This window comes from Penicillium canescens, assembly GCF_028828765.1.
Source record: "Penicillium canescens strain IBT 15451 chromosome Unknown utg000003l_segment0_segment0, whole genome shotgun sequence".
Taxonomy (NCBI): Eukaryota; Fungi; Ascomycota; class Eurotiomycetes; order Eurotiales; family Aspergillaceae; genus Penicillium; species Penicillium canescens.
Window position 1 is genome coordinate 3,079,144 of NW_026703965.1, and position 21,446 is coordinate 3,100,589.

At 53.0% G+C, this 21,446-nt stretch overlaps 7 protein-coding genes across 7 annotated transcripts; 3 read left to right on the forward strand and 4 right to left on the reverse strand.

Moving 5' to 3' along the window:
• Positions 1–79: 79 nt before the first annotated feature.
• On the reverse strand, positions 80–1,453 carry N7446_004625 (RPAP1 family protein; the record flags this gene model as incomplete). The annotated part of the gene is made up of 1 exon (XM_058513374.1): positions 80–1,453. The coding sequence occupies one exon, from the start codon at positions 1,451–1,453 to the stop codon at positions 80–82; it is 1,374 nt and encodes a 457-aa protein (XP_058374703.1).
• Positions 1,454–2,498: 1,045 nt separating this feature from the next.
• On the forward strand, positions 2,499–4,764 carry N7446_004626 (uncharacterized protein; the record flags this gene model as incomplete). Its single annotated transcript, XM_058513375.1, has 3 exons — positions 2,499–2,799; positions 3,030–4,188; positions 4,242–4,764. 3 exons carry the CDS (start codon positions 2,499–2,501, stop codon positions 4,762–4,764), a joined length of 1,983 nt encoding a protein of 660 aa, XP_058374704.1.
• A 532-nt stretch (positions 4,765–5,296) lies between these two features.
• Positions 5,297–7,602, reverse strand: ste7 (MAP kinase kinase Ste7). Its single transcript, XM_058513376.1, has 4 exons — positions 7,187–7,602; positions 6,963–7,120; positions 6,378–6,915; positions 5,297–6,327 (listed from the first exon to the last, which is right to left on the reverse strand). The coding sequence occupies exons 1-4, from the start codon at positions 7,472–7,474 to the stop codon at positions 5,683–5,685; spliced, it is 1,629 nt and encodes a 542-aa protein (XP_058374705.1). The 5' UTR covers positions 7,475–7,602; the 3' UTR covers positions 5,297–5,682.
• Positions 7,603–8,218: 616 nt separating this feature from the next.
• Positions 8,219–12,617, forward strand: spt6 (chromatin-remodeling histone chaperone SPT6; the record flags this gene model as incomplete). The annotated part of the gene is made up of 4 exons (XM_058513377.1): positions 8,219–8,392; positions 8,447–8,614; positions 8,668–12,319; positions 12,367–12,617. 4 exons carry the CDS (start codon positions 8,219–8,221, stop codon positions 12,615–12,617), a joined length of 4,245 nt encoding a protein of 1,414 aa, XP_058374706.1.
• Positions 12,618–13,128: 511 nt separating this feature from the next.
• Positions 13,129–16,040, forward strand: N7446_004629 (oxysterol-binding protein related protein OSH3; the record flags this gene model as incomplete). Its single annotated transcript, XM_058513378.1, has 2 exons — positions 13,129–13,164; positions 13,212–16,040. The coding sequence occupies 2 exons, from the start codon at positions 13,129–13,131 to the stop codon at positions 16,038–16,040; spliced, it is 2,865 nt and encodes a 954-aa protein (XP_058374707.1).
• A 510-nt stretch (positions 16,041–16,550) lies between these two features.
• Positions 16,551–18,158, reverse strand: N7446_004630 (IFRD domain-containing protein; the record flags this gene model as incomplete). The annotated part of the gene is made up of 2 exons (XM_058513379.1): positions 16,551–17,799; positions 17,968–18,158. 2 exons carry the CDS (start codon positions 18,156–18,158, stop codon positions 16,551–16,553), a joined length of 1,440 nt encoding a protein of 479 aa, XP_058374708.1.
• A 543-nt stretch (positions 18,159–18,701) lies between these two features.
• Positions 18,702–21,309, reverse strand: N7446_004631 (exosome non-catalytic core subunit RRP4; the record flags this gene model as incomplete). The annotated part of the gene is made up of 5 exons (XM_058513380.1): positions 18,702–19,665; positions 19,748–19,925; positions 20,221–21,005; positions 21,055–21,171; positions 21,227–21,309. 5 exons carry the CDS (start codon positions 21,307–21,309, stop codon positions 18,702–18,704), a joined length of 2,127 nt encoding a protein of 708 aa, XP_058374709.1.
• Between the last annotated feature and the right edge of the window lie 137 nt (positions 21,310–21,446).

Genomic DNA, 21,446 nt, shown 5'->3' on the forward strand with positions numbered 1-21,446 from the left:
CTCATTTCATCATCCATAATATGCAAAAGCTATTCACTCGTAAGAAACATAAAAGAAGAACGAAATGTAAATGTATGCTCTATAACGAACGGTGCTGTCCTTCCTTCAACAGCCCACGATCACCACCACCACCCTTCTGCCACAGCCAGATACCTTCCACAGCCCAAGCAGCAGCACTAGCATGACGTCCAACGCCAGACGCGACAGGCGTACCGCCATTCTTGCCCTCGGAGCCTTTTTTATCGAAATCCCTGTTTCTGCCAGTACTCTGGCCAGCAGCACCATCCGCTTCAGCAAGCATACCGGCGACAACACCTTCCTTCTCGATCACAAACCACAAACCCTCGGACAATGGCCCACCGCGATCACCGAACTCCGCGCGACCCAGGCGGAATAGGATCCGGCCGATAACCTGCCATGCGATACAGCGCTGTGCGGGGAATGTCGAGCGTGCCAGGATGGCCAGCTCGGGGATTGTGTACCCCGCCGCATGTGGATCGTCGCCGTGGTGGTGCAGGCCCATGGTTGTTGGGAGAGAAAGGGAGGTTTCGGGAGCGAGGATTGTGCCTGTGAGTGAGAAGCGGATTGCCGAGGGGGCCATGGAAATGGCGCTGCTGGCCGGGTGGTAGGCTGACGTTGAGTCGGGGTCTTCTTCGTCGGCGCTAAGGGGTTGGAGCCAGGAGAGGGTTGATGGGTCCTGGGAGATTTCGGGGAAGTAGTGGGACTGGAGGTCTGCGAGGAAGTTGGGGGAAGAGGGGTCGAGGATTGGCATGGGTGTTGAGGGCTGTGGGAAGTGGAAGGTTTCGAGGGTTGCTGGGTCGAGGGAGGGTTGTTCGGAGGCTGGATGAAGGTCCTGGGGGAGAGAGTTGGGTGGGCGGTCTTCATTGACTGGGTGTGGTTTGGATGGTTTTTGGAGAGAGTGAGATTGAGCTGTTGATGGTGCTCGTGGTCTGGATGTTGGCTCGGGCACATCGAATGAAACTGATTTCTTCGGTTTAGACGCAGCTTCATCTTTGGGTGCCGATGCCGGCGGCTCTTTGTCGCTCTGCTCATCCTCGTCGATTCTAGCTCTGCGGAGGAACCGTTCCAGGAGTCCGGGGTCCATCTGTTCCATCAACTCTTCTCGTTCCTGGTTGATCTGGGCGTCCGACATGGCTGCCAGCTGTCGCCGGTTTTCCTCATCGATAAGCTTCTTTTCATCTTGAACAGGTTCCTCAGTAGACGTATCGGGCTTGGTGGATTGTTTAGCTCGTCGCTGTTTGAAGGAAGATGGCTTGCGCTGGCGAGGAGCCGGGAAGCCGGTGGATGAGCTCGATAGCGTTGGGGCAGGGGGTTTGACGGCGGAGGGGGTCCGTTCTTGGATTTCGCCGATGAGAGAGAATGGAGAGGGGATCTCAGGAGCACCTTCGTCACCATCCAGATCGAGGACGAAACGTTCGCCGCGGAAAGCCATGTTGTCAAGACAAAGAAGAGAAGAAAAAAAGTTATGTCAGCGCGGGGATGCGGCTCCCAAAGCCTAAAATGGGTCTGCAGAACGGACTAACCACATTGGGTTAGCGGTAGATGACGGATGTGCTAGGCCCAATCGGGACTCCTCACACTGGTTCAGTTGCATCTATACACCTCGCTTGACTTCATGGACTGTTTCTCAACACAGGATGTTCTGCATTTGGTGTATGACGTATCCCTCGAAATCTTGATATAGTCCAGACTATAGACACTCAGCTAGCGTACCATGACTTAACCATCGCATCTACACGTGAATCCAATACAGTAGACTAAGTTACTTATGACACTCCAGGTATTGCATAAGCTTCGGGATGCGAGACAATACTGTGTTCATGTTGATGGCTATAAGAAGATGCTATGGAACCTCCAAAGTGACACAAGACACACGGCAATAACTCGAGTCTAATCACTCCGAATTTTGGAAATGCCTCAAATCAACTGCCCCATATAGTTAGTTCCTGTATAAGTACCTGAGGTACAACGGGCACAACTGCAGGAAACTGGATATGATACCAATGACCTCAGTAAGAACAACTCATTAGTATTGGGAGTTTGAAGCATTGTCACTGTCATTTGATTTTCTGAGATTTCACTCTCTACTCTGTATATCTTGCATTCTGACTCTCCTAGACATATTGACTGGCCGTTCAGTTAGTAGTTTCTACTCTGTAATGAATCTCCCCTTTCTTCCCATTTTTTTTCCTTTTTCTTTTCTCCCTTTCCCTCCCCGGGCTTAATCCCTTCCATCTTCCATTTTCCCTTTTCCCATTTCCTTCATTTTCAAGTGTTCCCTCTCCCCTTTCCATCTCTCTCATGTTTTTGATGTTCCTTTTCAACTCGGATCTTTCTTATCTGTGCCTTAATTCCCCCAACTTTCATTCCTGACAACACGTCTTAGCGACCGATTCCATCCACTTTGCCCACTTTGTCCAGTTTGTCCACTTTCGTCAGAATTCATCCTTTTGATAAGATTACAATTGTGCACAACTATGTCTACGGATCCGGCCGTGGTGCCTACAGAAGGCCTACCTGTTGAGTCTGATCCCAAACCCGACACCAACGCCCGACGTGCCTCCGGTACCGCCAGACGGTCGCGTCGTAAGAAGGACGACGAGCCCGACGCCAAGCCTAAAAAGGACAAAGAACCAAAGGAGAAGCCAGCTCGAGCTCCGCGTCGACCTCGGGAAAAGTCAACAACTACCGCCGGCTCTCGGAAGAAAGCCAAGCTGGAGCCATCCGCTGATGCGACGGGGGTGACGCTTCGGCAGACGCCCGAAGCCCTGTCCAAGTGTCTGTCCAAGTACCTACAGCACCCCAGCCAGCTCAACCACCCCAATCAATTCAGTCAGCCCAACCAGCCCAATCGCCTTACTCCCAAAGCCCACATCCCACAGCTCCGGGAGCTGCATACCAGCTGTCACAACCGCTACAGCCCCCGCGTCCGCAATCACAACCGCCAACGCCACAACCACAACCTCCCCAAAGGACCAGTGGACAAAATTTCGATCCGATTCGGTCAGCCTTTGACAACCCTTCCCCGGCACCAGCATACAGTCCCCCGATTCACGCAGTCTCCCCACATAACGCTTATCGCGCCAGTGCATCGCCAGCGATCTCGAGTATCATCGACCCCCCTCAAACCTCCCAACCAATTTACACTCCGCTCCAGCGTACCTCCTCTGGTCATGTCTCTGCTCTCTCTTCACCGGCGCCGCCTCCGATGGCTCCCACGCCCACGCATCCATCCGTAGCCCCTTCGCCCCTCCCCATCTCGTCGCCTTCTCATGGAGCCGTGCATACACCGCATGCGTTTTCGCAATCGAATCACTACACAACTCCATACCCACCCGCTGAGCAGCGGCCTGTGCAATCACAACCGCCAAAACTTGAGCTCTCTCCACCCGCTATGCGCCAACCTCAACCACAATCCCACGCGCACCCCGAACCTTTAAAGCAGCCGACCCCACCCAGACCCCAACCGTCCGAGGTAATGGAAGTCGATCCCAAAGAACAACCAAAGGAACAATCTGCTCCTAGTGCTAAGAAGGAAAAGGGGACGGCGACTCCTGCATCAAAGGCTCCATCGCCTAAACCCATTCGACCTGCTAAAGAGGCCCCGCAACTACCGCAAGGCTCTGGCTTGATCAGTAACGCCCTATTCGGAGTAGATGAATCTGCGAAATCGCCAGACTCGCGCAGCACCCCGAATATCATTGTCCACGTCCCTCTAGGAAAGGGAAATCAGATTGTCAATTTCGCGCGACTGGCCGAAGAACAATATGGTTTTGCGGCTTTACATCCGCGACTGGCCGCTCACAAAGCGCGCTTGGCCCGTGTGGCAGCTGCTGGTGCTGCATTAGAGCGAAACGATAAGAACGCCAAGGGCATTTCAGCGGGCGAGAGTGCTGACGAGGACCTGAGCCTTGATGCTGAACGTGATAGTGACGTGGATGGCGATGTTGCGATGGGTGGTACTGGTGTCGGAACCAACGGTGCACCCTCCGAAGCGAGCGATGGAAAGAAGAAGCGCCGAAAGAAGGTTGAAGAGTATGACCGTGATGACCCATTCGTTGATGACAGTGAGATGGTCTGGCAAGAGCAGGCTGCTGCTAGTAAGGATGGATTCTTTGTCTACAGCGGGCCATTGGTGCCAGAGGGAGAGAAAATCCAAGTGGAACGGTATGTTCTCATGGTTTTCATGATAGCATGGTACGGATTCTAACAATTCACAGGGCCGATGGTACAATCAAGCGCGGCCGTGGCCGTGGCCGAGGCACAGGCCGAGGTCGGTCTACGGCTTCTCATCCTCACGTCCCCATTGCCGCCGCTGTGCCTATTTCCCAGGATACCGGCCTGCCACTGCGCGGACCTGGTTCGCGAGGTGGTACAACGCGCCGTCCGCGTGGCAGCAAGAAAGCAGACGGTGAGAAACACGCTGACCGTAACGGCACTACTGCCTCCGCGGCAAATGAAGGCCGCGGTGGTCGCGGTGGTGGTGCAGGCAGCTCTAGCCGAGGTGGAAGCACCAGCACTCGAGGTGGAAAAGCATCTGCACTATCGACCCCGACGCCTGGTCTTGCGCCTTCTCCTTCAACGCCTAATGCTGCACCTCCTGCTCCTGCTCCTGCTCCTGCTCCTGCTCCTACTCCTGCTCCTGCACCTGCACCTGCTCCTGCTCCTGCTCCTGCTTCTGTTCCTGCTCCTGCGCCGCCGGGTCCTAGCCCACTAGCTGGGCCGGAGCTCATGATGAAATAGACTTGATTGATTCCATGCTCACGGTGTCAGGCGTTTCCCTGTGGGATTTGAGTTTGATTTGTATTTGCGATCTTCTGTTGGTTTGTGTTTGCTTTCGGTCTTGGGCTCTGGGTGCTGTTCGTGTCCGCATTTCTTTGTTAAAGTCTTTTACCATGAGCTCTGTATCTATACCTTGCTGGACTTCGTATCATCTTTTACAATTGATTGAAGAATTCAATGATATCTCCTTTGCATTGCGTGCTTTGGTTTACACCTGACGGTGAAACACATTCTGTTCTTGTACTGACGAGCTGTCCACACATATAAGAGACCCAACTGTACGAATAACTTGACTACCACGTAAAAACTCCTGAAACATAGCTAGGCTAGAAAGAAAAAAAGAAAATGAAATTGCAATTATGTACGCCGAATAATGCAGGAAGATATATCCCAGCAAACAAGAAAGAGATCGAGTTCAGAATGAACAGAAACAGAGAAGAAGAAAAGGGAAAAAGGGGGTGTCGTTGCCAAATCAAACATTCCAATCAGACAGGTAGAGAATCATTGAGGAAAGAAGTAGAAGAAAAAACCCAACAAAAGTACCGACATTGGCAGAACGAGGGATATCCACAGGTAGATGGGAATGCGAGTTGATGTTGATGAAGGGCCAGACAAAAATGACGAGAGAAATAGAAAGAAAAGGAAAATGCTATGGGGGCGTAGTGTGTCTTGTGTCTTCATATCTTTTTTGTTTTGATTCATCTCAAGAAAGCGCCGAATACACAGACAGAAGGGAAAACGAGAGAATCAGCTAGAAAAGTCCATGGCCGATAAATAACGAGCTAACCACGCAAGATCGGGTTCAAGTTCAAAATATGCAGGTCCATCACGAGAGGTAGATAGGAATAAACGAGAAAATATCATATCCCAGTACATGGCTTAATGATATGCATCACGTCCTGGCTGAGTGCGCCGAGTCCCACCGGCCGAGACTGGTGGGGCAGGAGGCGCACCGTTTGGAGGAGCAGGACGCATAGGCAGTGTGGCCGAGTGCAAGTTAGTGCGGGAGTTAGAGGAGGAAGTGTTCGAGCTGGCAGAGCGAGGGCTCATGAACGGGCGAGATGGGGCATCGATAGCAGATACCGGGTCTCCTAGATGCTGACGCACTGCGTGGCGGCCAGCACGGATGTCGTTGTCGTCACTTGTTTCCAGTGAGAGGTGCTCCAGGGAAGGGGGTTGAGGAGACCGCGAGGAGACGTAGTGGCTAGTCTGGGACTGAGGGTAGTAGCGGTGGTTGGCGGAGGGATCGTTCAGAGGGAGGTCGCTTGATACTGGGTTCGATGGGAAAGGAGACTGCTGGGGCGTGCGAGATGGCTTGCTGATGGGTGGGGGTTTGGCACCCGTTGCTGATGTGGGCGCTGGGGATGAGGTCGAGTTGGAGGTTGGGGTCGATGCCTCACGGAGGGATTTTGGTGCAGGTGGTCCCAGGTAGGACTTCCGGTCGTGACGCTTCATCATGCTCATTGCCCATTCTTCGAGGTTGACGGGCGTGCGCTTGGCAGCTTGCAGGAATGCGTCCTTGTCCTATGAGCGGTCAGTTTATGGTCCAAAATGAGCGCCGCAAATACACATACATATAGTTCTCGCGGGGTTGGTCGCTCCTCGGACTTCTTCAAGAGACACTTGCCGACAAAGTCGTGCAGAATGGGTGGGAAGGCATCACTCTTGGGCAGTTTTGGCGCTGTCTCGTGAACGATCTGCTGAAGGAGATCCAGAATACCCATTGGGCCGGCACTGGCACGGTTGCCAGCGGCAGAGTCAGAGTGGTCGAATGGGAATTTGCCAACGGCCAATTCCATGACTGTCAAACCCACACTCCAGACATCTGAACGGACCGTGTAGGCTCCTCCCTGAATTCGCTCAGGGGCCATATATGTAGATGTGCCGACAAAGGTATCGGCAATAGAGTTGACTGTCTCTGTGGCGACACCGAAATCGCAAAGCTTGATATTACCGCGGGAGTTGACCAGAATGTTGGAGGGCTTGATATCGCGGTGCATGATGCGGTGGACTTCATACAAGTACACCAGACCAGCCAGCACAGACTCGGTAATCTTTCCCAGTACATCGACGCGGACAGGGCCGAAGTCTTTGGAAACGCGGTCGAGGGAACTGTGCCTGTCAGCCATATTCACATCCATCCCAGGCGGTCGACCTACCCGCAATCCATATATTCCATACACAACACAATATCTCTCGCTTCGTTTTGGAATGCACCGTAGAAAGTCACAATATTGGGGCAGTTGCAGTCGTGCCCCACGCGCAATTCTCGTAGAATTTGTTTCCGCACGTTCTCTTTGGCGTCGACACGGATAATCTAATGCGAGGAAATGCGGAATCAGCATACGGGGTGACCAAGTCGACACAAACAGAGAATCTGTACCTTTCGAGCCATCACCACCTTGGTGGATGCGTGCATCACCTTGGAAACAGTTCCTCCATTTCCAGCGCCGAGCTCCTTCAATGTGACCAGGTCCTCGCTGCGAAGATCGAGGCGAAACTCGAGACCGATTTCTAGTGTATCTGTGCGGTTGGCCTCGGTGTTCCCGATGGCGCCAGGGACCTGCGCATCACCATCGGAGGGATTGGAGGTGGCTTTAGGGGCTGCATTGAGAGCAAGACCCTTGACGTTCTTGCGTTTCAACGTCCGGGCCTGGAAGGCGTCCGCCATGGCGCTTTTGTTGGAGGTGCACGATTCAAGGAGGCTAAAGAGAGAAGAATATCAAAGAAAAAGAGCAAGTCACAACCCCAAGCCGATGGGATGTCAGAGGAAGCTAACAGCGGGGAAGCCGATATCACCTATGTTCTTGGCGCTGATTGGGTCTGGCGGGCGCGTAGAAACCAACTACAGTACCATTCGGCGCCAAATATCAAGTTTGGTCAAGGCCAAGTTGAGTTGCAGAATACTCAGGGGAAGAGAAAAACTAGAATGTCTTTTTGAATCGGAACTACTGAGGCTACTATGAAACAACAGGTGTTCGGGGTGGGATCCACTAGTTTTGGGCGCAAGTTTTGGGTTGAAGATTTACGAGAATCACACGGTATGACGAATGAGAGGATGAGATGGCTAAGAATAACAAAGAAAAGGAGGTGAGTTGAGCAAGATGAGCCAGTTGAGGCGTCAAACAAAGATGGCACGTGATACCCTAGCCACGGAAACTGCCTATAGAGGGCTAGCGTGGTCAGCCACACCGCCAGCCAATCACTGTGACCTGCGTCCTCCCTCGCCGATGGCCGCGATTCTTCCTCTGGCAACTGTTGCTTCACTCGCTTTCCCCTCTTCCATCTCAACCACCTCATCGAGCTCGGCACTACCGGGTGTCGCATTAGCGCTATTGCACTGTGAATCTTTCACCCGCCGCGTGCTCAATCGGTCCTTGGTCCCTAGGAATAGGGATCGTCACCTTTGGGCAAAATGAGCCTTCGCGATTTGATCGAGGGTGAGGCCCTCATGGACGATGATGAGAATGAGGAGGTCCCCGACGACTATGATGGGCAGGTCCATGAGGGTGCCGGTACCTCCAATCACTACAATGATTCGAGCGAAGAGGACGAAGAAGAAGAAGACGACGAGGAGGCTGCTCGCGCGGTGAGTTTTGCCTAGACTTGAAGCTTGATCTGCTTACTGATACTGGCCGAATAGGTTCGTGAAGGTTTCATTGTCGACGAAGATGAGGAAATGGAGGAACGGCGCGCTCGCAGACAACATAAGAAACGTTCCCGTCCCCGTGAGGAAGAGCATCTGGATGATGAGGATCTGGAACTCATCGGTGAACATGTCCCGGGCCTTCAACGGGGTCCGGTCCCAGAGGTATGCGGGCGATATAGGTTGTGGTCACAACTGCTAACCCTGGCCCGTTACAGTCCAAATTCAAGCGTCTGAAGCGCGGCAAGGATCGTGATAGTCACCAACCGTCCCAAGGCGTCGACGATATTTTCAACTCCGATGAAGAAGAGGAAGCACAACAGTATGCTCGCCCAGGTCAGCGCCGCGGTCTGCGCGACGAGATGGACGATTTCATCGAGGAGGACACATTTTCCGACGATGAAGCCCAACGTGAACGGGACGACCTGGAAGTTGCCCCTGCGTCTCGAGCCAACAAGACTGGCCTTCTGCCGACTGATATCTCTGGCCTGGACGAGAACGCGCTTGAGGACATGCGCGCTGCCTTTGGTGACGGCACTGAGTATGACTTTGCACTGCAAATGGAAGAGCAGGAGGACGAAGAAAAGGAAACCGAGGAACGTCATCTGGACCTGAAGGATGTCTTCGAACCATCTGAACTCGCAGAACGCATGTTGACAGAGGATGACAACCAAATCCGTCTCCTTGATGAACCTGAACGCCACCAGGTCGCCCGCAAACCATACCGACATGTGACATTGACCGAGGATCAATTCCGGGAGGAAGCAGTCTGGATTTCTAACACGATGTTGCTCAAGAAACGCATTGAGCCAGAATTGAAGGAGCCTTTCCAGCGCTCCGTCGCCAAGATGCTGGAATTCTTGATCACAGACGATTGGGAAGTGCCATTCATTTTCCAGCACCGCAAGGACTATATGATCCACGCCGTCAAGGAGCTAGCTCATGGTGCCGATCCCGCCGATGAGTCTGCTCAATACAGCATCCGTGCTGAAAAGCTTCTCAACATGACCGATCTATGGGATATCTTCGACCACGACCTTAAATTCCGCGCTTTGGTTGACAAGCGTAGCACAATTCAAAAATCCTACCATAGTCTGCAGAGTTTGTTCAGCGTGAATGACTCCAATGTGGAGGATCTACTGGCTACAGCCGGTAACATGGAGGAGCTTCAAGATGTGCAGGACTATATTCATTTCCAATATTCTTCACAGCTTCGCGACCTGACACAAGTGAATGGTGAAGCCAATGGAGAAACACAGCGCCGGAAAGCCACCGGGAAATCCTTCTTTGAGCGAGTCCGCAATGGTAAGGCTTATGGTCTGGTGCAGGCCTTCGGTATCACAGCCGATGCATTTGCTCAGAATGCATCCAAGGAAGGGCGCCGGCAGTACACCGAAGACCCCAGTGAACACCCCGAGGAGTTGGCCGATCAATTTGTCGACAATGACTTCTCCAGCAGCTCTCACGTCCTCAAGGCCGCTAAATCCATGTTTGCTGAAGAACTGGTCCTCAGCCCCAAGATGCGCAAGGTGATCCGCCAAGCATACTATATGAATGGCGTGGTTGATTGTTTCCGCACAGAAAAGGGTCTGCGCCGCATCGATGAGCAGCACCCCTATGCGGAATTCAAATACCTGCGTAACCAGCAGCTCACTGACATTGCCCGTCGCCCAGAGATGTTCTTGCGCATGCTCAAGGCCGAGGAAGAAGGCCTTGTGGATGTCAAGGTCCGATTCGAAAATTTTGAACAATTCCGTTCACGCCTGTACGCCGACATCGAGTCAGACAACTACAGTGAGCTTGCCGATGCGTGGAACCGTGTTCGCCGCGATGCACTGGACTTGGCTCTCGGCAAATTGGAGAAATTGATTAACCGCAGCGTCAAAGAACATATTCGACAGGAATGTGAGAATCATGTCGCCAGGGAATGTCGCGAGGCTTTCTCCCAACGACTGGATCAGGCTCCTTACAAGCCCAAGGGCATGGTGCTGGGCACAGTGCCCCGTGTTCTCACCCTGTCTACTGGATCTGGACAAGTTGGCCGGGACCCCATTCATTGGGCCTATACAGAAGAGGATGGCCGCGTGCTAGAAAATGGCAAGTTTGTTGACCTCTCAGTAGGCGACCAGAGCCGTGGCATTGCAGACGGTGACAGTGTGTCCGCCTTTGTGGAACTGATTGATCGCCGCCGACCGGATGTCATTGGTGTTTCAGGCATGACACCAGATACTCGCCGTCTTTACAAGCTATTATCTGAGCTTGTCGAACTCAAAGACATGCGCGGCGCTACCTTCACAAATGACCGTGACGAAGAGGTCAGCGACCCATTGGAAGTGGTCATCGTTAATGACGAGGTTGCTCGATTGTATCACAACAGCCCTCGCGCCAGAAGCGATAACCCAGGCTTCGGACCTCTGACCCATTACTGTGTGGCTCTTGGCCGTTACCTCCAGAGCCCACTCAAGGAATATGCTTCTCTGGGTCGTGATATTGTCTCCATTCAATTTAAACCAGGCCAGCAGCTCGTGTCTCAAGACCTAGTGCTCAAGCAGCTCGAGACTGCTCTGGTGGATATGGTAAATCTAGTTGGTGTTGATCTCAACGAAGCAGTGGCCGACACCGCGACAGCCAACCTTCTGCCATATGTTTGCGGTCTCGGCCCTCGAAAAGCCGCCCACTTGCTCAAGATCGTCAACATGAACGGTGGCGTCGTTAACAACCGCGTGGAATTGCTTGGTGTCAATGCGCAATACCCGGCTATGGGAGTCAAGGTATGGAACAACTGCGCCAGTTTTGTTTATATCGACTTTGAGAACGCCGACCCCGATGCCGACCCGCTGGACAACACTCGCGTGCATCCTGAAGATTACGATATTGCCCGCAAGATGGCCGCTGATGCCCTTGAGTTGGATGAGGAAGATATTAAGGCCGAGACTGACGAGAACGGCACTGGCGCTATTATGCGGAAATTGTTCCGGGAAGAAGCACAGGATCGTGTCAACGATCTGATCTTGGAGGAGTACGCCGAGCAGCTCGAGAGAAACCTGAACCAGCGCAAGCGTGCAACTCTTGAGACAATTCGAGCCGAGTTGCAACAGCCATACGAAGAATTGCGTAAGCATTTTGTCTTCCTCAGCACTGATGACATCTTTACAATGCTCACTGGCGAGACGCCTGACTCGCTCACCACTGGCATGGTTGTCCCAATTGCCATCAAGCGTGTGTTTGATGATCATATCGAGGCTAAGCTAGACTGCGGAGTTGATGTCCTTGTCGCTGAGACAGAACTTGGTGTTCCCTACACTATGTCTGTGCGTAATGTATACTCCATCCACCAGACTGTTTCAGCAAAGATTCTTTACTTGAACCGCAAGACTTTCTCCTGCAATGCATCTTTGCGCGAGGACCAGGTCAGCCATCCAGCTCGCCGAAACCAGGAGCACGGCTTCAACGACTGGGATGAACAGCAAGAACGCAATGACAAACAGTCACTACAAGAAAAGACGGAGCGTGGCAGCCAGGCCATGCGTGTCATCAAGCACCCGCTCTTCCGCCCTTTCAACGCTACCCAGGCCGAGGAGTTCTTGGGCGCTCAGAGCCTTGGCGACGTTGTGATCCGCCCGTCTTCCCGGGGTCACGACCATCTTGCAGTCACCTGGAAGGTGGCATCAGGTGTATACCAGCACATTGACGTTCTTGAGCTAGACAAGGAGAATGAGTTCTCCGTCGGCCGTGTCCTCAAGGTCGGCGGTCGGTACAGTTACAGCGATCTCGACGAACTGATTGTCAACCATGTCAAGGCGATGGCCAAGAAGGTGGATGAGATGGTGCACCACGAGAAATACCAGCCAGGCAGTAAGACCGAGACGGGTATGTTTTCTGAATTTACTCCTTTCGTTCTTTGCTAACATTTGCAGACCAATGGCTCGAGACCTATACCAAAGCCAACCCCCGCCGCTCGGCATATGCCTTCTGCATCAACGCCAAGTATCCCGGCTACTTTTTCCTTTGTTTCAAAGCAGGCGAACACGCTCGACTTCAGAACTGGCCGGTGAAGGTGATTCCGCAAGGCTACGAACTACAGAAGAACCCTTACCCAGACATGCATGCTCTGTGCAACGGCTTCAAGCTGATGTTCCAGAACATGAGCAAGGGCGGCCGGAGATGAGCTTTTTCTTTCGCCTATACAGTGTACTATTGTATTTTCTCGCCAACTTTGAAATCTTCCAGGCTAAAAATAGGGGTCCCCCACCTCAGAACTGGGCATTGCATGGAATTTCTTTTTAATTTGATACACCTATGGGTTGGGGGGCATTGGGCGTGCATGTAACCATTATTTCCTCAATGAACAGCATTGATTTTCATGATTTTCATGATGTGCTTGAGTGTAGAATACCCCAGACTGTGGCGTAAGGACACGAGGATCTACTTCCGAGCCATGTGAACCGCGAGTGTGCAGCCTCGGTTTCAACATGTTCCAAGTTCTTCCCCTGATCTCAGATCGCAGATATCATTAATGTGAGCTCTCCGGGCCTTTTATAGAAACTTCTTCAATTGCTCCTCGATCGTGTGGCTGTGGACTAACTGGCTCGGCATCAAAGCCACCTTCAGCCGCACCGCCGGACCGCGACGGGTGTACACATTGCTGAGGCTCATTCAACCCCTCTATCTGCGCAACCATGGCGGCCATGGAGGAGCTGGAAATCCACAGCAAGGTATGTGCTGTGAATACATGATCGGCTTCTTGCTAATCTCATAACAGTCTTATTTTGTCCGCTGGATCAATGTCAACGCCAACCACACCATCTCGTGGAGCATTCAGCCGCACAAGAAGTCCGTCAACTTCGGCATCTTCAAGCACCCTGGCCAGACATCAGCACTGAGCTCTGTTCTCCCTTCCTCCGATTCCCAGAGTACCGATTCGACCGAGAACCTCCCCGCAACAGCCGCGAATTCCGGCCGCAATCAACAATCCGCTGTTATCGACAAGCTGACGGGCATTGGTCTTAAACAGATCAAATGGACCGGCAAATGCGAAGCGGACAAGATCACCCAGGGAACATACGATGTGCCAAACAGCGAGGGCGGCAACTACGCGCTCGTCTTTGACAATACCTTCTCTAAACAAATCTCCAAGACCCTGACACTTGTCCTCCTCACCTACCCAACCGGCTTGCCACCACACAGCTCTGTATTGAATACACTCCCACGCTCTCAGATCGGTACATCGACCGACTCGTTGCCACAGCCCAAGACCCGCCGCCGAGGAAACAGTCGCGCCACGCTCAACGGGCAGCAAGATGTATCCAACGCAAATGTCCACACGGGACTGCTGCAGAAGCGGCGGCGAAAGCGTCACCAGGGCTGGGCACGCCGGTTCTTTTCTTTGGACTTTACTTCGTGCACCCTGTCATACTATCATGACCGCAACTCAGCCGCTCTGCGAGGCGCGATCCCGCTCTCGCTAGCGGCTGTCGCGACCAACGAAAAATCGCGTGAGATCTCGATCGATTCTGGTACTGAGATCTGGCATCTCCGCGCCAGTGATGATCAAGACTTTATCGCGTGGAAGCGTGCTTTGGAGAGAGCTTCCTCTAAGGATGCTCAGAAAGATAGCAATGCCAGTCTGGCCGCTCCTCCGGAGTTGCGCCTGCATGCACCATCGCATCCCTCGCCAGCAGAGGAAAGCGAGTGGACCCGCGTTGAGCGTCTGGTGAGCCAGATTTCTGGGTCACGGGATGCCGTGCGTCGCCTGGCTAAAGATACGGACCCTAAATACATGACTTCGCCGATGCCGACTGGTATTGACCGGCCTAAGTCTCGTGGCCGGTCGCCCAGTCCTCAGCCGAACTCTCACGATGCCACTCCTGGTGAGGAGCCTAGACGGCCGTTTTGGAAGCGCAAGACAAGTGGACAGTCGCATGCTAGTGGCAAGCGTCCAAATGCCGTGACTTCGAACTCTAGTTCTTCGCAACTTGTGGTGCCTCCTACAGATGGAAAGGGAAAGCCTGCTAGTATTCATAGTCATACAGATCAGATGGATGAGATCCATGACCATCTGATGGCTGTATTGCACGACCTTGATACTGCTGTTTCGGAATTTTCTACGTTGATTGCTGAGAGCAAGGATAGACGGCACCTGCCTCGGCAATCTATCATTCCGCGGCGGAGTATGGAGTCGGATATCTCGCAAGAGTTCTTCGATGCAACCGACGGAGGTGGTGACAGGTCTCCCCTCTTGACCATTCAAGACAGCGACGACGAACGCCCCGAGGAGGACCGACCTGCCTCTCCTGCCGAGGAAGTCGAAGACGACGCCCCCTCCGACAGCGATGGCGAATCCGACACTCGACAGGAGAGTGGCAGTGTATCAGGTCTATTCCCAACCAAGCCCAAATCCCTGATCCCGCTGCCTCTGGATCCCGTAAAGCGTCGCGCGAACATCCTCGCTCCAACCGTCATGCCTCCGAGCTTGATCGGCTTCCTGCGCAAGAACGTCGGCAAGGACCTGTCCACCATCTCCATGCCTGTCTCCGCAAACGAGCCCTTGTCCCTCCTGCAACGCGCAGCAGAGATCCTCGAATACTCCTCTCTGCTCGACCAAGCAGGCCAGTCAACAGACGCAACCGAACGCTTAATGTACGTAACCGCCTTCGCCATCTCCTCCCTCTCAAGCAATCGCGTCCGCGAACGCTCAATCCGCAAACCCTTCAACCCAATGCTTGGCGAGACATACGAGCTCGTCCGCGAAGACCGCGGCTTCCGCTTCGTAGCGGAGAAAGTCTCGCACCGCCCCGTCCAACTGGCCTACCAAGCGGACAGCAAGGAATGGTCCCTCAGCCAGTCCCCTATGCCCAGCCAGAAGTTCTGGGGCAAGTCCGCCGAAATCACTACAGAAGGCCGCGTCCGCATCACCCTCCACGCCACAGGCGAACACTACAGCTGGACCCCCGCAACCTCCTTCCTGCGCAATATCATCGCAGGCGAGAAATACGTCGAGCCAGTCGGCGAACTAGCAGTCACAAACGAATCCTCTGGCAACCGCACTGTCTCAACCTTCAAAGCCGGCGGCATGTTCTCCGGCCGCAGCGAGGAAGTCTCCACTCGCGCCGTCGACAGCAATAACAAACCCCTCCCGCTTGGTCTGTCGGGTGCATGGCCTTCATCGCTGACCCTCACCCGTGACGGAAACCCAACAGGCAAGACAGTCTGGACAGCCGGATCCCTCGTCCCATCCGCGCCAAAACACTACGGATTGACATCCTTCGCGGCTTCACTCAATGAGATCACTTCGATTGAAAAGGGTCATCTCCCCGCCACGGACTCCCGTCTCCGCCCTGATCAGCGGGCTTTGGAGGATGGGGATCTGGACCGTGCGGAGGAAGTCAAGGTGCAGCTTGAAGAGGGTCAGCGCGCGCGTAGACGGGAGATGGAGGATGCGGGCGAGGTTTGGGTTCCGCGCTGGTTTACGCGGATTAGTGGGGATTCGGATGGTGAGGTTGTTTGGAGGTTGAAGGGAGGTAAGGATGGGTATTGGGAGGAAAGGGCTAGGGGGAGTTGGTCGAATGTTGTGCCTGTTTTTGAGGGGTAGAGTTGGGGTTTGGTTGGTTGAGGATGTTGATGTTTATGTTGATGATGAGAAAGTTATGGTCATGCTGGATGAATGTCTGTCTTTTGCTTCTACTTTCTGCGTGCATGGTGAGAATCGTCCATCTTCGCTCTGTGGGCGGGAGATTTGGATTGGGCAGGACCTTCTTCGCTCTATAGAGATAAATCGTGACTACTTTTCAGTACCGTTTGGTATGCTACATATGGTTGTTGTGGTCTTGTAGTGAAAAGGGCAGGTTGAGTATCATTGAAGTATGCACAAAGTTCAAGCGTTGGGTCGTCAAGAAGATCAAGTCAAGTCAAATCAAGAAATGCTTGGAATAAGAATGCAACAGTACGGAGTAGCAGAAACATATAAACAGGGAAAGAAGAATGGGAAGAGAAAGAGTAACATGCAGCCGAATTCAATCGTAGAAACACTGTGTGCAAGGTAAGAATACTCCACCCGTAGCACATCCATAACCATTGTCGTATCGTATCCAGTTATCCCAGTTTATTCTTCATCGTCATCCGAATGCTGAGCAGTCCAGCGACGCGAGTTACGCATCTTAGCCGCCTTCCGCGCACCATGGCGATCATTCGCCCCAGATCCCTGCTCTGGCATGCGCATCATAACAGGGAGACTGTCGAGAACGGCTCGGTTACCCTGGAAGTAGTGCTCAGCAAAGCCACCCTGGAGAACGCGGCGCAGAGCCGTCAAACGAATCCATTTCCACCAGCGGTCGATGCTCATGATGCCATGGCGGCCGATCTTGACGGTGAGAGTGCTGCCGTAGTGGCGGTTGGTATCTTGGTCAATGGCTGTGTTGTAGCGGGGACCGCGGCGTGGGTTCTCCACCGTGGTTAAGATGGAGGCGAAATTGCTGTGCAGGGATTTCTTGTCGCGCTTGCTGATGCGCTTGTGGTGGATTGTGGCCAGGTTTTGGAGTTGGCTTTCCAGCTCAGGGGTGTTGTGGTATGCGTTGTAGCGCTTCACCAGCTTGGGGCCAGGGGTGTTGTCCACCTTCTGGTCGTCGATTTCTTCTGAGTTTTCGCTTTCCTCATCATCATCATCCTCTTGGGGGGTATAACTCTTCTCGTAGAGGAGGGCGATGTTCTCGCCGGCTGCGATCTGGACATTGGAGTCGGCGCTGTCTAGCTGGTCCATGAAGATCTGAACGGCCTCTTCGCTCTCGCTCTCATAGTCATCGATCTCAGTTGCGAGGAATCCCCATTGCTGGATTGCAGCAGTCACCACGGTGGGGTCGTCGGTAGCTTCGATAGATTGACCATCAGAGGCGATGATGTCCAGGAGGAAGGTCATCTGTTCGAGAATGCCACCTTCACCGGCACCCCCGAAAATGGTACATGCGCCCAGACAGTGAATAGCAGCTGTTTTGACAACGGCAGAGGTGGCGTCGCGGACGGTGCGAGTGAGCAAAGGCTCGGCATTTTCAAAGATGGTGTTGTCAAAGGCCGAGAGAGCGAGCAGTTCAATCGCACGCAGTGCTAGGGTCGCTTCACGGGTACTGACTTCGGTGCGGACGCTGCGAGCAAATGCAGCCAGAAGATCGGGGACAGCGCCATTAAGTTCTTCCACGGTGTAGTGGTATTTGGTTAGACGGTTGAATGCCTGCAAGGCCTCCTCGCGGCCTTGAACACTGCTGCGCTTCCGGTCGAGGATTTCTTGAATGCGATCGCCGAGCTCTTGCTCCCAGTCGGGGTTGTCTGTCTCGGGGTTCTCATCGTCGAGAGAACCGATGCTGTTCCATACTTGGTTAGTGCCGTTGCTTGCAATAAATTCCCGACATCATTGGTAGTGACATCATCCCGCCACGGGAGTGGGGGCATGTGAATATAGCTTGGAATGCACAAACAAAAAAAAAAAAAAAAGTGCGCGGTGAGAGGAAAAGGGAGGGCAGGGGGCGTACCTCATAGCAGTGTCGTCAGACGTAAATCCAGAGTCTTCTTCGTCCGAGGGTTGTCTGCTTGCATTTCGAGAACCCTGGCGCGAGGCCTGCTTGGAGCTGGCACGAGAACCGTTGCGAGACGCTTCACGGGAAGCAGCTTTGCGCGAGACAGTCTTGCCGCTCTCAAAGATTTGGCGACGAAGATCAGGCATTTTGGAGAGAAGTGCCGCAAATTAGGTGTTTGAAAGAAAGTCCTCGGGCAGCCGAGGTGTAGATGTGAAGTCCAAGTAATCGATAAGCCGATAAGAAAAAGATGTATTAACCTATAGGAACCGGGCAATAATCAAGTGAGAATGATATGGGTAAAGTACTGGGCATGATCTCAAGCAGGGTCGAGTATGAAGAAGAGAAGAGTAAGGGAAAGGGAGAAAGTCAAACGGACTCCCCTTCCTATGGAGCCCGTGACCGAGTATGTAATCGACTATGAGTCCTGGAGAACTTTCTATAGATTCCACCAATGGACGTGCGATACTATTTCTGTTGCTATTCAGATATTTTTCTTTGTTCTTATTAAATAAAATCGAGATCCCACTTTGGCTGCCTAATCATTTTATAAAATGCAGCCATGTGGTTGGTCGATTGGATGATCGTGGGCCATTGATATCATTAGGAGAAGACCGGAGAAGGTCCCCGTACATTGTGGACAATTGCCTATTGTTCCCTTTTTGATTATTTGGGTATCATTATCATACATTCTATTGTTGTGAAACCACCAGCTCGATGATTCGTCGGGCCTTGACACCCTCGAGATACTCGCGACCTTCGTGGCGCCACTCATCCTCCTCATCCTCATCATCCCCAACCTCCAGATCCACCTGCTGACTAGCTTCGTAGGCACTTTTGACAGTGTCTTCGTCCACACGAACACTGTTCTGTACCAAAACCCGAATGCACTGTGTCAACCGCGCAATCTCGCGGCGGGTCTGTGGTGGGATATCGTCGTTCTGGCTAGAGTAGATCGAGCTCGAGACCATCTCCTCCATGCGAGTGATAGTGACACTATCTGTGGTCGAAGATGCAGCATCCGTACCTTCAACATGCTTGTAGATGTAAATGTAACCGTTCACACCAAGGATAATGTCCACTTCGCCGCCACCGTTGGAACAGGTGATGGTGAACATCTGTCGCCGTGACCGCACCACACCACCGGTAGCAGAGCCTCCAGGTGCACTAAGGGCGCTACCTGCGGCAGGCCCAGCTCCATGACCACCCTTCACACTGGAGCTGGATGCTCCACTGCCTCCGGTTCCTGTCACGGCAAGGAAAACACCATTGCGCAGCTTTCCGTACTTCACAGATCTGGTATGTAGTGACGCTGAACCATCCTGGTGCACGCTCTGCACCTCGGCCATCACAAGGTCGCCCTCGCTGAAGAATGTGCGGATCTGAAGTTCATCGGCGGTCGTTCGTCGGCGCAGAATTCCACCGGGCAAGTTAATCGCGGAAAGAGGGAGTTGAGCGAGTAGTGGCGCGGCGATATCGACCTTCCACCGCCGCGATTGCACTTCCACAATGCGACCAACGACCAAGTCTCCAATCTCGGGGGTGTAGCGGGCGCGCATGGGCTGTACAGAGAGTAGCTTATTCGTTTTTTGAACTGTACCGGCAACAGTGGCGATGATGGATGTTGAGAGCGGGTTCATAAAGGTGCCGTGACCTCTGCGGGTTGTTAGTGTTGCTCGCGAAAAAAAGTGAAGATTGAGCCTCGCAGGTCGCAAAGTCTTTTCAATTCAATACGAACCTCATCCATTGCGGATCATCTGTGACCACTTCTCCTGGTGTGACAATTCCTGTGCCGATTTTCGAGTCCCCTTGTAGACGGGATCGCTTGTGAGACAGAGAGACGCCGCCCATTTCAACGTCTTCATCTGAGTCCACTGACATGGAGTCGTCCGAGTCAGCGTAGGGACCAACATCCTCTACCACGGGAGGCAGAATGGTAATTGGCATTGCGAATTAATTGGTTGATTCTGTATCTCAGAAATGTGAGTGGAGTGTCGGAGACAAGCTCTGAGAGAAGAAAGGTCACATGACTGTTCCACATTACATCTACGGAGCTTTACATTTGATAGTGAAAAGGTGAACTGTGAATTTGTTTCTTTGACATATGACCGATATGCCTCAATATTGAAATGCAACTGATCTTTACCAAGCCTGTTAAATTAAGCCCAACGCCCATAGAAATACACATAAATCCCAGAGAGCAATACCAACCGTCAGGGTTTCTTGACAGCCTTGTTAGGAGTCGAAGTGGGCTCATCCTTCTTCTTTTGGACCGGCTGCTGCCACCTTTTGGTCTGTATCCCGTGTCCTCGTCACGCTTGCGCTTGTTCTTGGGAGTAGGTGCATCCATCCCATCTTCATCATACATGTCCTCGTCTTTGCGTTGAGCTGGTGCTCGCTTGGAAGCGCGCTGGTTGGAAGGACGCGACGCAGATTTTTCCGAAGCGGCCTCGTTATCCTGCAGAGTCTGCGGTTGATTGCGTCGTAGCCAATTGTAGACCGACGCGGGATTCCGAATGGAGGCGTCGCGCTCGCGCTCTGCAAGTGTGGGACGATCCGGGATACGCGCGAGCTGCTGGGCGGCTGCCTCGTCTCCAAGCTTCGCATCCAGGGCCAGGTAGTACTCAGTCTCATGATCGGGGGCAAAGTAACCGAGTTTGCGATCGGTGTCGTCGTTTCCAGCCTTTAGTACGTCTAGACTGGGGTGATGGGACTGAGACAAAGAGCTGTAGTGATTGGCGGGAGCAAAGGCTTTGTTCCGCTTGATGCTCTCTTCAACGCTACGGTAAGCATCCGCATTGATCCTGCCCTCGGCCAAAGCAGCCTTGGCTTCCTTCCACGCTGTCTTTGCCAGTGTCGCATCATTGACCAAAGGCGCGATTGCCTGCTCGGGGGTCGGTAGCAAGGGAGGGTCGTTTGGCATGCTCAAATCAAACCGCACATCGGGTGGAATATGAAGGCTTTCATTGAACTCAAGGAGGACCTCTAGCAGTTGACTAGAATGGATGGTTAGCAACAGCTCATATAGGACTGCTAAGTACCTACTCGTTTTGTTCCTGAATGCGTTTGGACAGATCCTCAATGCGCAGCTCTTCCTTGATCAAGTTTTCATTCTCGCGAGTTCCTAGCTCAAATTTGACCTTGAGCTTGGCGTATTTTTTCCTGTAGAGACGAGTCAGCTTCATCCCTACGGGCTGATTTGCTTGGGATCACGTACTTGAAAGACCGGACCGATTGCTTGGCTGGAGTCGGAGCATCCGGTAAGGTGTCCATGGCGGGCCGCGCTCCGTTTGGCTCCATTGTGAAGAATAGACGGGATAAAGAGAGATGGGATGGTGAAGGGGATGTTCACCCTGCGGACGCCAAGACACGGAGTGCGGACTGCGTGGGAGGCGGGTCCGGACCGCCGTAAAAAATTAGATTATCGCCGATCGGAT

Excerpts from the sequence above, each read along its gene's own strand:
- ste7 (XM_058513376.1), bottom strand. The coding sequence starts at position 7,474 with ATGGCGGACGCCTTCCAGGCCCGGACGTTGAAACGCAAGAACGTCAAG. Across the intron at positions 7,121-7,186 it reads AGGTGGTGATGGCTCGAAAG|ATTATCCGTGTCGACGCCAA; the intron begins GTACAGATTCTC and ends TCCTCGCATTAG. Across the intron at positions 6,916-6,962 it reads ATGGAATATATGGATTGCGG|TTCCCTCGACCGCGTTTCCA; the intron begins GTAGGTCGACCG and ends TGACAGGCACAG.